This window comes from Lissotriton helveticus, chromosome 3_1 (genome assembly GCF_964261635.1).
Source record: "Lissotriton helveticus chromosome 3_1, aLisHel1.1, whole genome shotgun sequence".
NCBI classification, from domain to species: domain Eukaryota; kingdom Metazoa; phylum Chordata; class Amphibia; order Caudata; family Salamandridae; genus Lissotriton; species Lissotriton helveticus.
Window position 1 is genome coordinate 396,745,147 of NC_136061.1, and position 14,858 is coordinate 396,760,004.

Below are 14,858 nucleotides of genomic sequence, written 5' to 3' on the forward strand. Positions count from 1 at the left end.
TCCCCTGTCAGTAATTGTGGCCCAAGGATATCAGTATGCTGGCAGCCCCACCGCTTGTCCTTGAAAAAAACAGTGTCTAGTGACTCTTTCCTCTGTTGCCCCTCTACTTCTGCCCACCATGTCTTTGCCACCACCTCCTCCACGGTCTCCCTTTATCCTTTCCCAACATCCCTGGCTGTTGTTCTTATGTCCTTCTACCCCATCCATTCCACAGTTCTTGAATCCCCTTATGTTGTGCCATGATCACCTCCTCTACCACCCCACCACAGCTTCATCCTTTACTTCCACCACCACCTCATCTTCTGCCTCATCAACCTCCACCACCTCCATACTCGGTAGCTTTCATCCTCTGCTACCCTCATCATTTGACACCCCAATTGCCACTGCAACCCATATATCCAATGCCATCCTGCCATAGGGAGGAAAACTTCACCTTCCACCCATTACCCTTTGTATCATTAAGGCCAAATGAGGTGGAAAATACTGCAATGAACAGGGACTGGTTCAAAATTACATGGACATCACAAATACATACAAAGACTGGACGACTTTTTTTAATATATAAGGATTATATACAACTAATACTGGCTGTTAATAGGCAGCAGTGCATTAAGATGGACATTAAATAGCGGAAGAACCACCCTAGTCAAGCGTTATCTTTGCTGTATTAAGAGCTATGTTCATTTCAGATATATATGGAATGATGCAAGTTTCCACTGTCCTCTCAGTCGTGCTGATACAGGAGAATTGTGATGGCTTCAGGCGTATCAGTGAATGGAGTGGCTACCCCATGCCACCGGCTCTTGCAAATATAGTTGTAGCTTCATAGGAGCTTTCTCTGTTCCACAAAAGTCTGGTTTACTCTCACTGATCTTCAGAATGCATGGTCAGGGTCTACAAGTTTGTGTGCACCACACGATTAGCCACAGTTATGGCAGGCAAAGGGCTTTCCTTTCACTGCAACAGCCAAAGCCAACCACCAGCTCTTTGTATGAAGATCACTTGCCTCCACGCCAGCTTGCTGTCCACAGCTTCCACAATCCATGGCCAATCAACTCACAGAGGATGGCTGGATTAGAAGATATCTCCCTAGAATGACATGAAGTGAACTGCAACAGGCTACAACACAATTTGGTAATATAAGAGCTCAGAGGCACAGAATAAGGAGCAACGGGTGCACTACCCTAGGCCCGCAGAGAAAACATTTAAGAGTAAGACCTGGTTGGAGATTGCAGACAGTCTGTATTTCTAGCGTTCTAAGGATCCATAAACTGGTTTTCTATATAGCTTCCTATAAGTCTCTGCCTAAAAAAGTGAGTAGGTTATCAAGTTTGTGCAAAGGGAGGCAACGCTAACCCATCTAGCTTTAAATATTTCATCTACTGTCTGCTTTGCACAACCCAAATGACTTCAAACCCATACTATATTATTGCATAAAGAGACATCAACTACACTTGAATGTCACTGACCACAAAGAGCTATCAGCTACACCGGAACTGCACAGCAGAAAATGCAGTCACCCACACTCGAGGTCTATCAGACACGAAGAGAAGTCAGTAACAACTAAACCCTATGATGCCCAAAAACATCAAGTACAGCCCAAATCCATCCATGGACAGGGTTGACAGCTACATGTAAACACTGTTGGCAATGCACAAAGAGCATTAAACCACATTCAAATCCCACGACTACAAACAGCGGTTAGTTGCGTATGCAGCCTGTCAGTGCACAAAGGGCTCTCTGCTAGGCTAGACATTAAAAGCCATTAGATAAACTCGAACATCCATCTGACGCTGGCTACTCTCTTTGACTACTCCCAAACTCTATTTTCGCACAGTGCAAGGAGCCATTAAATCCATCCAAACTTTACTGGTCACAAGCACCGTAGCGACAACTAAACCAGATTATAGAGACCACGAACAGCAGTCAGCACCCAAGCAATCATCATTCACTACACCCAAACTCCAGAAAAGAGATGGGGCTGTCAGTTTCAATCAAAAACTGGACAAAAAAAACTTGTCAGTTGCATCCAAGCATCAAAACAGACAAAGAAACATAGGCCCAACTTCAACTCAAACCCATTCAGCTACACACATACAAAGCTGTGGGGCACACCCAATCCCCACTAGACATAATCAATAATTATTAATATACCAATTCTATCAGTGCAAAAATGCCGGGAAAACTGACCCAAACCTACCCAAGTACAGATCATGGTGAGGGTAACCCATGCACACTTTGTTAGCCACCAATGTGACATGGAGCAATGCAAGTCCATATTACAAGTCAGCTCACATGCACAGCGTCACGGCCATCCTATCCTATAAAACCCTGTAGGAACTATTTCTTTTATAAATGGGACTTGGACCTCTGCGTCAGTAGAGAAGAAGAAGAGCTGTGCAGGTATATTTCTGACCTATCATTTTATAGATTTAAAGAAGTGTTTTTCGTGAGTGGAGGCTACAGGAAGTACAGTATGGCGCATAAATCTTCAGCAAGGACTCGATATGATCCTGTGCACTCAGAGCAGGACTGGCATACTTGAACTTTTAAGATTGGTATGTGAACCCTCGTAACAGACTGCATTGTCGGAGCTGTGGGATTTGGGCACCCGTCTGTAGCTGGGATGTCCAATATAAGTCGAAGGAGGGCATGATCCATGCCAGATTTTCAGCATATCCACATAAAATAAGTTTGCCTATAATTAATTTAAATAGAACTCATTTACATAGTCCGTGGCTATACTGAAAATCAGGCATGTATCCCCTTCTTACACCTTTATTGGGCCTAGCTGGTCTATAGTGAACCCTTCTTAAACCTTTATTGGGCATAGCTGGTATATAGTGAAGAGTCCAACATTTAAGTTATGAGAGTTGTGCATCCTGTAAAGAGGATTCCAGGCCGTCGGAGTGGTTTAGGGGTGTGGCAAGAGGCCCCATACTTCAGCTGTGGGACTGGTGTACTGGCTGCGTAAGTGGTCACATACTTGAGCAAGAAGGGAAGAGTTGTTGTACTAAAACATCTCCCATGTTGCATCTCCACAATGGTCTAGGCAAGAAGGCGAACAATTCCATTATCAGAGCCCAGGAGAAGAAGACGCTTGGTAGGAAGCACAGAAAGAGTGGTTAGCGTCCCCCGGAAGTTCTCAGAGCTGAGCTTAGTGGTACTAGTGGGCAACACTGAGGGATTGAGCAGGGAGTAAATGCCAATCTTGTTGGCCACTGTGCCAGTGACAATCTCGCTGCCATACAGGTCGAAGGCGTGGATGGGGTCCGAGGCGCACTTATAGAGATGCAACGGCTTTGGTTTCTGCTCGGGATCCTTCCAGACAGTCAACGAGTGATCGGTGGAGGAACTCACCAGGATGTTCCCATCAGCAGCCTAGAGAACAGAAACAAGAATTTAGAATGGCCAAGACCTGCATCTACAATTCACACACAATATCATGTTTAAGAAAGCAATGGCATGCAGGCCAGGGTGAGGGGCGACTGTTGTTTACTAATTAAAGTAAAGGCCTGTGGTCGGAGCGTTTCATCGCACCATCCTCTGCATGGCCTTCTGAATGAGCAGGAGTTGTAGCCTCCCCAGGAGCTACCATTCTCTTACAAGGTTCCTTGTAAGAGTTCCAAGGTTACAATGTCCCACATCCTATACGAGTGCCCCACGATCATGGTGTTCTGGCGCAAAGTACACGACTTCATTGACACGCTCATAGGAAGTAACACAAAACGTGGACTACCTGGTCTTGCCACGGCCTTTATGACCACAGAGCTCCAATCCAAAGAAGACCGCAACCTAGTTGACCTCCTGCTAACAGCGGCGGCCAAAACAATCCTAGCTAATTGGAAAAACACAGGCAAAGCCACTTTAAAGCGATGGTTCAACTGGGTAACCTTCCTGAGGGGGGCAGACAATATCACCGCAAATCACCACTCAGCGAACCACACTGCCAAAGGGAGAATGTGGGCTGCCCTGGACGCTCACCTGGAGCGATAAATTCCCCCCCCCTCTCTTTTTTCCCCTTTTTCTCTCTTTTCCTCTTCTCTTCTTCTCTCTCCACCGCAGCCAAGAATTTTGTTATACTGCATTGTATTATACTTGTAAAATGTATTTTCAATAAAATACTTTGAATTAACAAGGTTCCTTGTAGAAGCTTCTCCTGGTATAAGAAGGTAGTGCCAAGGCTAGGTGATACCGACCACAGTATCCATGCACTTTTATCTAAGCCACTTTCCACATGGGGTGACAGTGAGGCAGGATGTGACCAGTGACGCACGTCAGGCAAACGTCAGGCGCGTGACGGCAATACATCACGCACGTCGTGAGCACGCATACTTCCCAGCAACGCTCGCCATTTCCCAATAGGAAACTCTTCTTTAGCAAGCAGCAGCAGCCCCGAGGCCGACAAGGTCAGCGCCTCCCCCGGTAAACAGACCCACGGGGGATAAACTTTGTTTAACCTCTTCTGTGTCAAGGAGAGCGGAGCTGTGGCCGCGGAGGCCGGGGGTAAATATGGACAACGGTTACTCATTATATCTATGAACGGCAGTTTTGTGACAGGATTGTTTGATCACTGCCCACTCACGGGTCGGGTCCGAAAGGAAGGAGCAGGGAAGGGGACACAGCGAGGAGGGATCTGGGGGCACAGTGGGAAGCAAGGGGTCCCAGAGCAGGCTGGAACGCACAGGATTGGCTGCCGGGTGTACAGTGGTAAAGGACCCCGGGGGCGCCAAGAAGCAAGGCGCACGGGACTGGCAGTACCGGGACAGTGATACATTGAGGAGAGATGGGGCAAATTACGGGCAGCACAGGCACGCCATCACACTGGGATTAGGAGTACAGGCAGCAGTAGGGGCTGACTGGGGAAAGAGGGTACAGGAAGCAGGTAGGGTGAGCGCGACCCCAGAGAGCAGGTTCACAGAGGGCAAGTCATGGGGCAGAGGAAGACGCACCACAGGGGGGAGAGGGGGCACTGGAACACTGGTAGAGGGTCAGGGGGTAAAGGAAGTGAACCGTAGAGGTACATAGGTGCAGTCATTGGCACAGAGGGAGTGGCAGCACAGTGGTATTAGGAGCAAATGTAGCAAGGTGTGAGGGCGGGGGGAGGCATCGAGGAGGCAGTATTATTGGGGAGAAGTCCCACGGGCATGGGGACCGGACGAGAGGGGACCTGTAGTTCTGGGGTGCAGTCATCGGACTCCAGCCTCATTGTGTAGGTGGATGTGAGGTGCCGACGTCACAATGCTGTCTGCGAACTACCACTCCACAGTGTCCGCGTCTATTCTATTGGTTTCATTTATTATACTTCAATCCCATGATTTCCGCCATCAGGCCTTTGCTCCACAGGAATGTCAGGCACCAAGACCATAGTGCTAGCCAACATCCACCAACACTAGTGTGTTTTGTTTTGCATTGGGCCTCCACTCCACACGGCTAGCCTTTGACCTTGCACTCCAACGCGGAGTAGTCATGCTAATACGTCAAAATACCATTGTCTAGTCTCACAGTGTCCATTGGGCTTTCATACCACAGAGCCAGAAGCCATATAACCACAAAAGGGTGTCAGCCACCCAGTTCCATCCCACGTTGTTAGCCATCAGCTCTCACTTCACAGAGGCAGATTTCAGGCTCACACCTTACAGTGCCAGCTTTAAGGCACTCCTCAAATGGTCCAGACGGCAAGATTTACACTAGTTTCATATACCGTGCCTGCAGTAGCCAGACTCACACCCCCAGGTCAGGCTCTCAATCCAGTTATAGGTGTTAGTGGTCATGGTCGACCCCACACAGAAATGAGCCACCGCCCCACAACCCCAGAGTTCTACTAGGCTATCGTCCCACACTTCTGTTAACATTCTGGCTTTAGCAATCAAGCTCCCGCCCCATGGCGCCATCAGGCTTCCACCGCACAGTGCCAGCTCTCTGAATCCAGCTTTACAGCATCATCAACAGTCGGAGTAGCATGGTGGAGGCAGCACTCGGGCTCCCATGTCAGGATAAGTTCAGTAGTAAGGGCTCTCTATTTCCTCCCAAGAGTCTGTCGCCATTATATTAGTTCTCAGTGCTGTCAGCAGTTAGACAAGCTACGAGGTGCTGTGAGCTACTAGACCAGCTCCTACGTGATGTCATCTGTCAGACCAGTGCCTGGGTGCTGTCACCTGCCAGAATGGCTCATGGGTGCTGCCAGCCATACAGGTCTAGTGCCACTCAAGTGGAAGTCATGAGCAGGCTTGTGGTTGGCTCTGGTGTGGGTGTACCGCCTCTCATCTCACCTTCATCTGTAGTATGTCGCCTTCGTGAGCTGGCCACCCCCGCAAGATCAGGCCTGTCCGGACATCCAGAATCACAATGAAGCCAGAGGAGTATCCAGCCACCATGCTGCGCCCATTGGGGCTCACCGCCAGGTACCGGATGAGGCCAGCACTGGGGTTACTGGCCAGCTTGAACTCATGCTGCAAGAAAAGAGGGAAATGTGCGGATTAAAATGGGAACCACACGCCTCTTCAAACAGAAGATCTTCAAGGCAGAAGATATCAGTCACAAGAACAATCAGGCGCTATCTATCTCTTGGCCAGAGCCCCCTAATAATGACCCTCACTTTCATGAACCTCCAATATCCATTACTAACTCTAGCTCCTATATGTTCTCTACCCCAGTGACCAAAAGTGGCAGTCACTGCTTCCAGCGCCCATAACCATCACTACTCACAGACCCCATCCCTGAGTTTTTCAACTACCAAGAGTGGTAACTGCATACTACAAAGCATACTGGTTCACACTACAACAACACATGCAGTATTTATTGGGTGCTGAAATAGAAGACAGACATTTGTTCAATATCCAGTTGTCTTGAATATCAATATCCAAAAACACAATCTATCAGCACATCCACAAGTATTGCAGATTATTACTCTGGTTAAGTAACAGTTTGCTCCTATCACAATTCAGAATTAAAGTCACCTCTTTCTTCGTGATTTCTTCTTTTTTTGCCACTTCTGTTAGTATTTATTTTATATCAATTAATAGAGTTCACCTGACATACCTCTTCACTGGTGGTGATGCCACCCATAACCTCTAAATATATGTGTTCACTACAACATATATTGTGCCAAACATATAAACAAAATACTATGATATATTCACCTAGCACCAGCACTATTCATGAATACCAAAAGAGTCTTTTGTTCGTTGACTGGAATAATTGAAGGGTAAGATCTGCTGTTTTATTCAAAGTTTTGATTAGAATATAATATTCTATCCTGAGGGACTATTAAAAATGCATGATCCCAGCAGGGTGACATTGTCTTATGGTATTTACGTACAGTGCTGGTTCTATTCTATTTTTTTTAAAACATATTTTATTGATTTTAAGCCACAGATACATCACAACATCATCAACCCCTCGTAGCAGTATCAAATATATGTTCCATTTTTACTCCCAACGTAACTCGGATCCCTCCCCCCCCCATTCGGCAATTGGTGTGAGCAATACCAGACACTCATATTCACATAACATAACAGCGGCTATTGGGACAATCAGATGTAACACAACGCACTTTGCCTGCATAGCACATGGATGTTCCATATAGTTCAGTCCTCAGCACAGTCCTGGTGGTCCCGTAAAGCCTGCACCAGCGCTACCCACGCCCTGGCGAGCTTTGGCGCTTTGTCGTTATTCGTGCGCTTAGCCTGTCTCATTCTAATAGAGCCTTCGCTATCCGCCCACTTACAGAGCTCCGACCTCCACCTCCTATACAGTGGCCCTTCCTTCGATTTCCAATGCCATGTAATCTCCCTTTACGCAAGAAGTAGGCCCAGGTCTATGAATTGACTAGTAATTTTAGTCTTGGCTGTGTGTGGAAACCAATGTAGCAGGCATACTGCCATATCAAAGTTAAGATGCCTGTCTGTGATCTCTGTAAGGAGTTCCCCCACCTGCTGGTTCTATTCTAGTTGATTTTATCATAGTTAAATATATATTGTGGTGTACACATTTAATATATATATATATATATATATATATATATATATATATTTTTTTTTATTATTTGTATTTGCATTTTTAACCAACAAACACATTTGGCACGTCAACAGCGAAGAACCACATTCCTCTGCGCTCCCCCACCCCCTCACCCCCCCACCATAATAACAATACCAGAATCCACAGCGTCTCAGGACCCCGCCTCCTCCCCCTGTACATCTGTTCGTATGATTCATTAAACAGTCTTTGACCCCTTGTGAGTCCAAGGCTCCGAGCCACATCTCTATACCCCTGAACCTGGCCCTCTCCAGCAGGACACATAGTACATCAATCAAAGCCCAGCCCCCCATCCAGGCCATGGTAACTTCTCCACTTCCCCCATACTCGTCAGAATTTTCTAGGACAGCCCGTGCCTTATAGGTGACCCTTTCCGCCGTCATATACAGATCCATATCCTGCCTCCATTCCTCCACCTGTGGCGGTGACTGCGCTCCCCACCCCCTCGTCACATCTCTCTTCGCCAACACAAGGGCCAGCATAAAAAAAATTAGTTGCGGGCGGCTCAGGTCCACATCATTAGTAATTCCTAACAGGACCAACTTAGGTTCCATGGTAAGCTCAGTCTCCAGAACCTCCCCCAGTTATCCTAGTATCCATGTCCAGTATGTACGGATAACAGGGCAATCCCATAGAATATGATAAAAATCCCCCTGTGGGTGTCTACATCTAAGATAGTAAAAGTCACTGGCCCGTCCCATACGATGTAGCCTGACTATCGTAGTAAGCCCTATGTAGTATTTTGTATTGGATGAGTCGTAGTCGCGACTTTATTGCCACCTCCCTGTGGTGCATTAGGGCTGCTTCCCAGTCCACCATGTCCATCTCACCCACGTCTTGTTCCCAAGCTGCCCTAAGTTTGCCCAGGCCATCCGGTGTATTATGATTCAGAGTCTTGTACTCAGCGAGACCAGTTTGTTGGATACCTGTTCCTGCAGCAAACGCCCCTCTAACGGGGCATAATCCGGCAAGGGGGAAGCGAGCGCCGGTTCAACCCTCCATGCATGGCGTAGTTGTGCATATTTAAGGTTCTGTATGGGACGAAGGCCAAACTCCGCCTGCAGGGTTTGGTAAGATTTTAGGTCCCCTCGCGCCACCAGGTCCCCCAGAGTGGCAATCCCAATATCATCCCACCCCTTAAACTCTCTTGAGTTTGTGGAGATCCTTCAGCCAAGAGCAGGAGCATATCGGTGTCTGTTTGGTGGGTTTGTGCACCCACCTGATCATCTCTGTCGCCCTATCCCAGACCCCTATGGTTATTTGTGTGGCCGGAGTAGTCGTCTCCTACCCGTTCCCCCATATAAGTAATGAAAACTGGAACGTCTGGCCATAGTGTCCCTTTCCAAACGATATGTAGGGTGGTCAGCTGATGCATGAAGCCAGTCATTGATCGGCGCTAGATGCTCAGTCCAATAGTAGGCCTCCATATCCGGTAGCGAGATCCCTCCATTATACTGGTTCCTCTGGAGTGTGGCAAGAGCTATTCTGGGTTGTTTTCCCAGCCACAGCAGGGAGCGCAATTCTGCATATATCATTGTGCATGTCTGTCGGAAGGAGCGGGTAATATTCAATTTGTAGGGCATACAGGAAGCGGAGCAGCGTGATCATTTTAAACATTGCGGCTCTGCCTAGTATCGTGAGAGGGAGAGCTTTCCATTTAAGAGCATCCTCCACAAAGTTTGCCAGTACCCGCGAGATGTTCTTTTGATAGGGCGCGGCCATGTCAATTGTCAGGTAGATACCCAGATATGTAAACCCTGCTTGAGTTACCTGGAGGGCCCTACGCAGGGTTGGCCACGATACTTCCTTTCGCGGACTATACAGAATTGACTCGTGCCAGTTTATTGTATACCCCGAAAAGGAGCCATATCAGTCCAAAAGTCTAAACAGAGCGGGGACTGTAGTGTCTGGCCGGGTGATATTGAATATGCTACTTACCAGTATGCATCTGTTCTTGGCATGTAGGGCTGCTAACATTCATATCTTAGCATTAGATCGCCGCCTAGTGTTGGGTCCGGATGATCGCACATTGTTGTCCTGGAAGAGTCTTCGAAGTATCCTGAGATAGGTGGCTCCTCCCCTGGACTACAGTGCGCATGGGCATCGGCTCCATCCCCAGATTGTTTTTCGCCATTGTGGCAGAAGATGGAGTGAAAAGTGTAAAGGATGTCCATGCTAATGACTGAATACAATAGTATATCTGCAGCTGCGACAGGCACCGGGGAGGAGGGTGGGCGATATGAATGTTAGCAGCCCTAAATGCCAAGAACAGATGCATACTGGTAAGTAGCATATTCAGTTCGAGGCATGTGGGCTGCTAAATTCATATCTTAGCATAGAATACATAGCAGTCCCTCCATCAGCGGCGGTTGCCCGTGCCAGCTGCAGAAACCTGAAAGAGAGTTTTGAGAACAGCCTGTCCTACAGCAGCTTGCTGCTTGGAATGCACATCAACACAGTAGTGTTTTGTAAAGGTATGTGGTGTAACCCACGTGGCTGCTCTGCAAATGTCCTCTAAAGGAATGTTCCCTAGGAAAGCCATGGATGCCCCCAATTTGCGTGTGGAGTGCGCCCTTGGGGGTATTGTTAGAGTGCGTTTGGCCTTTTGATAACATATTTGGATGCACTTAACAATCCACCTGGCTATTCCTGCTTTGGAAATAGGGTTGCCTTTGTGTTGTGGTGCGAAGGCAACAAAAAAGTGTTTTGTCTTTCTAAAGGGTTATGTCCTGTCTATGTAGTACATCAACGCCCTCCGTACATCTAAGGTATAGAGCATTCTTTCCGCCACCGTTTGTGGGTTTTGAAAGAATGCCGGCAAGTCAATAGTTTGGTTGAGATGAAACTGTGACACCACCTTCGGAAGGAATTTGGGGTTAGTGCGTAGCACTACCCTATTTGGATGAATCTGAATGAAAGGCTCTTGGATTGTGAGCGCTTGTAGCTCACTAACACGCCTCAGTGACGTAATAGCTATTAGGAAAGCTACTTTCCACGTTAGGAACTGGAGTTCACACGAGTGCAGTGGCTCAAAAGGTGGTCCCATCAGTCTGGTGAGGACCACATTGAGGTTCCACACCGGAGCTGGTGGTGTTCTTGGGGGAATGACTCGTTTCAGACCTTCAAGGAAAGCTTTAATGGCAGGCACTCTGAAGACAGAGAGATGCTGCCTGTTCTGAAGATAAGCCGCTATGGCGGATAGATGTATCCGAATGGAAGTGTACGCTAGATTGCACTTGTACAGATGTAGCAGATAACAAATGATGTTAGGGATAGATGCATTTAGCGGGGTGATGTTATTAGCCGTACAGTAAATGACAAAACGCTTCCATTTTGCAGCATAGCATGCTCTGGTAGTTCGCTTCCTTGCCTCCTTGATGATGTTCATGCATTCTGGAGGTAAGTTAAGGTATCCGAACTCTAGGACTTCAGGAGCCAGATCGCCAGGTTGAGCTGTTGCGGATCTGGATGCTGAATTTCTCCATGGTTCTGCGTCAAAAGTCTGGGCGTGAGGCGCAGTCTTTGATGCGGCACTACTGAGAGTTCGAGGAACGTGGTGTACCATGCTTGGCGCGCCCACGTTGGAGCAACTAGGATGAGAGTCATCGCGTGCTGCCTTAGCTTTCTCGCCACCAGCGGTATCAGAGGGGCTGGCGGAAAAGCGTACGCAAATTTGCCTGACCAGTTCATCCATATCGCATTCCCCTGCGACTGTGGGTGAGGGAACCTGGCGGCAAAGTGTTGGCATTTTGCGTTTTCTTTTGTTGCAAACAGGTCTATCTCCGGATGACCCCACCGCTGGAAGTACGGGCGGAGTACAGATGGGTGCAACTCCCACTCGTGCATTTGATGGCTGTGTCTGCTGAGCAGATCCGCCATTAGATTGTCCTTGCCCGGGAGGTGTTCTGCCATGAGGAAGATGTTCCTTTGAATGGCCCACTTCCACATGCCCTGAGCCAGATGAGACAGCTGTGGCGAGTGGGTGCCCCCCTGCTTTTGAATGTAGTACATCGCGGTCATGTTGTCCGTCCGGATCAACACTACCTTGTTGCACAGATGTACAATGAAGGACTTGAGTGCCATGAAGATTGCCATCAGTTCCAGATAGTTGATGTGCATCTTTTGTTGCTGCGTCGTCCATAGTCCCTGCACAGTGTAATTGAGCAGATGAGCTCCCCATCCCTGGAGAGATGCGTCAGTTGTCAGGGTAATCTGTGGCACTGGCTCCCGGAACAGTCGGCCCTTGCAAAGGTTGTGTGGAGTCCACCAATGCAGAGAGTCGTATGCCCGACTGGTAACCAACACTAGGTCTGTTAATTGTCCTTGAGCCTGTGTCCACTGATTTGCTAAGCACTCCTGGAGCGGGCGCATATGTAGCCGTGCGTGAGGGACTATGAAGATGCAGGAGGCCATCATGCCTATCAACTGCATGAACACTCTCGCTGGAAGTGAGTGTTGTGATCTGAACTTCAGGATCAGAGACTGCATGCTGTCTATCCTGACTTGGTTTGGTTGAGCCACGGCTGTCAGGGTATTGATCGTCGCGCCTAGAAACTGCCGGACATGCGCCGGTTGAAGGTGCGACTTTGGGTAGTTCAACGAGAAACCTAGATCGTGAAGGAGGTGAATGGTAGTCGACATGTCCGCGGCACACTGTTGTTCTGACTTGGCTTGAACGAGCCAGTCGTCCAGGTAGGGGTAGACATGGATGCCCTGCCTCCTGAGGTGCGCCGCTACTGTCGCCAGACACTTTGTAAACACCCTTGGGGCTGTGGTGACTCCGAAGGGTAGGACTTTGAACTGATAATGTTTGCCTTGGATAGTGAACCTGAGGTATTTTCTGTGGGACGGGTGTAGTGGTATGTGGAAATAAGCATCCTTGAGGTCTAAGGTTGCTAAGAAGTCCCCCTGGTTTAATAAGGGAAGAATCTGTTGCAGTGTGAGCATATGGAAATGTTCTGACAGTATATACAGGTTTAGGGGACGTAGATCCAGAATGGGTCTGAGAGATCCGTCCTTCTTTGGGATAAGGAAGTACAGGGAATACACCCCTGTGCCTTCCTCCTCCACTGGCACGAGCTCGATTGCGCCTTTTTGCAGCATCACCACTACCTCCTGCTGCAATAAGTGCAAGTGCTCTGCGGACATAGGCCTTTGCCTTGGCGGGATGTTGGGTGGAGTGGATTTCAACTCTAGGCAATAACCATACTGGACTAGTTGACGCACCCACCTGTCTGTGGTGATGTTTCTCCAGACGGGCAGGAACTGCTGCAGTCTCCCCCCGACAGGTGTTAAGTGGTCGGGGGGCAGTGACAGAGAGTCACTGTTTGCTTGGGGTAGAGGAGCGGGAGGTGTTGTTTCCTCTGCCGCGACCTCTGTTGCTGTTATTTCTGTAACCTCCCTTGTTCTGTTTTGTGAACGAGGATTGTGCTCCACCTTTTGAGAATTGAGATTGTTGACCCATTTGTCCTCTGGTGACTCCACGTGCACCTGAGCGACGAAAATTGTTGCCACGAAACTGTTGTGACTGTAGGGCCCCCATGGACTTAGCAGTTTCTGTGTCCTTCTTTATCTTTTCGAGGGTGGTGTCAACATCTGGACCAAACAGTCGATCAGGATTGACTGGCTGATTAAGGATGGTTGTCTGAATATCAGGTTTAAACCCAGATATGCGGAGCCAAGCCTGTCGTCTCAGCATGACGCTAGTGTTGATCGCCCTAGCTGCTGTGTCTGCGGCGTCAAGTGCACACTTGATGGCTGCGTTGGAGATCAACTTTCCTTCCTCTATAAGCAGTTTTGTGCCCTCTTGAAACTTTGGAGGCAGGTGTTGTACAATCTGTTCTAGGGTGTCATAATGCGCCCTATCATAACGTGCTAAGAGTGCTTGTGTATTAGAAATACGCCAAAAGTTGGCAGCTTGTGCAGCTACTCTTTTGCCCCCTGCCTCTAGCACTTTGGACTCCTTATCCGGGGGAGGAGCTTCACCCGTTGTTTGGGAGTTGGCCCGTTTGCGGGCATTGGCGACCACCAGGGAGTCTAGCGGCAACTGTCCCCGAATGTATGCAGGGTCTGCAGGTGCTGGTCTGTACTTTTTTTCAATACGTGAATTGACCACTCTCGCCCTAGTGGGTTCCTTAAAGATGTCCGCAGCATGTTTGAGGAGTCCCTTGAGCATAGGCAGTGTCTTTACAGTCCTCTCAGAGACTGAAAACGTGTCAAAGAGAAAGTCTTCTTCAACCGGGTCAGCATGCATGTCCACATCATGATTAGCAGCTGCCCTCTCAATTAGTGCATGAAAACCTGCAGAATCCTCTGTTGGGGATGCACGTGCACTGAAAGGCTGTGGGTCTTGCCCCACACCTTGGGTGCCTTGGTCACCAATGTCATCATATGCATCTGTGTGTGCATCTGGTTCATTTACTGGGAAGGTGTATTGGTCCTCCTCATTGTAACCCTCACCATCAGAATGGTCTGGTGAGGGAGTAGGGCTTCTTCTTGGAGGAGGCTGGATAGGCTCTATGAGGTTAGAAGCGTCCAGAGGAACTTTTTTCTTCTTTAGTGGGATAACATAGGAGTCTAGAGGCTCTGATGTGATCCTTCTTTTGTATATTGTCAATTTGCCTGTATTGGCGTCGATGAAGTGCTCAGAATCGTCCTCGGATCCGAGTTCTCGACTTGAAGGTACCCCTGCCGTAGAAGAATCCGCCTTCTTTGGCGTCGATTTTGTAGAAAAAGCCTTCGGAGCCTCTTTCGGCGGCAGAAGGAAGAGAAGCTTGCTTTTAGGCTTGGCCGGAGCATCCTTCGGCGTCTGCGGCGACGGT

General features: G+C 48.5%; 2 protein-coding genes across 3 annotated transcripts in view; one reads left to right on the forward strand and one right to left on the reverse strand.

The window, feature by feature from the left end:
* Positions 1-532: 532 nt before the first annotated feature.
* Positions 533-14,858, reverse strand: part of WDR81 (WD repeat domain 81) — a 187,134-nt gene continuing 172,808 nt past the window's right edge. For both annotated transcript variants that reach the window (XM_078680153.1, XM_078680154.1), the window contains 2 exons: positions 6,273-6,452; positions 533-3,381 (listed from right to left, as the gene is read on the reverse strand). In XM_078680153.1, the coding sequence (XP_078536279.1) occupies positions 3,049-3,381; positions 6,273-6,452 (513 nt within the window). In that variant the 3' untranslated portion in view covers positions 533-3,048. The remainder of the gene's footprint in view (positions 3,382-6,272; positions 6,453-14,858) is intronic.
* The window catches only part of CRPPA (CDP-L-ribitol pyrophosphorylase A), a 274,423-nt gene continuing 263,816 nt past the window's right edge, over positions 4,252-14,858 (forward strand). Inside the window, exon 1 of the mRNA XM_078680156.1 lies at positions 4,252-4,506. The gene's annotated coding sequence lies outside the window, so the exon portion shown is untranslated. The remainder of the gene's footprint in view (positions 4,507-14,858) is intronic.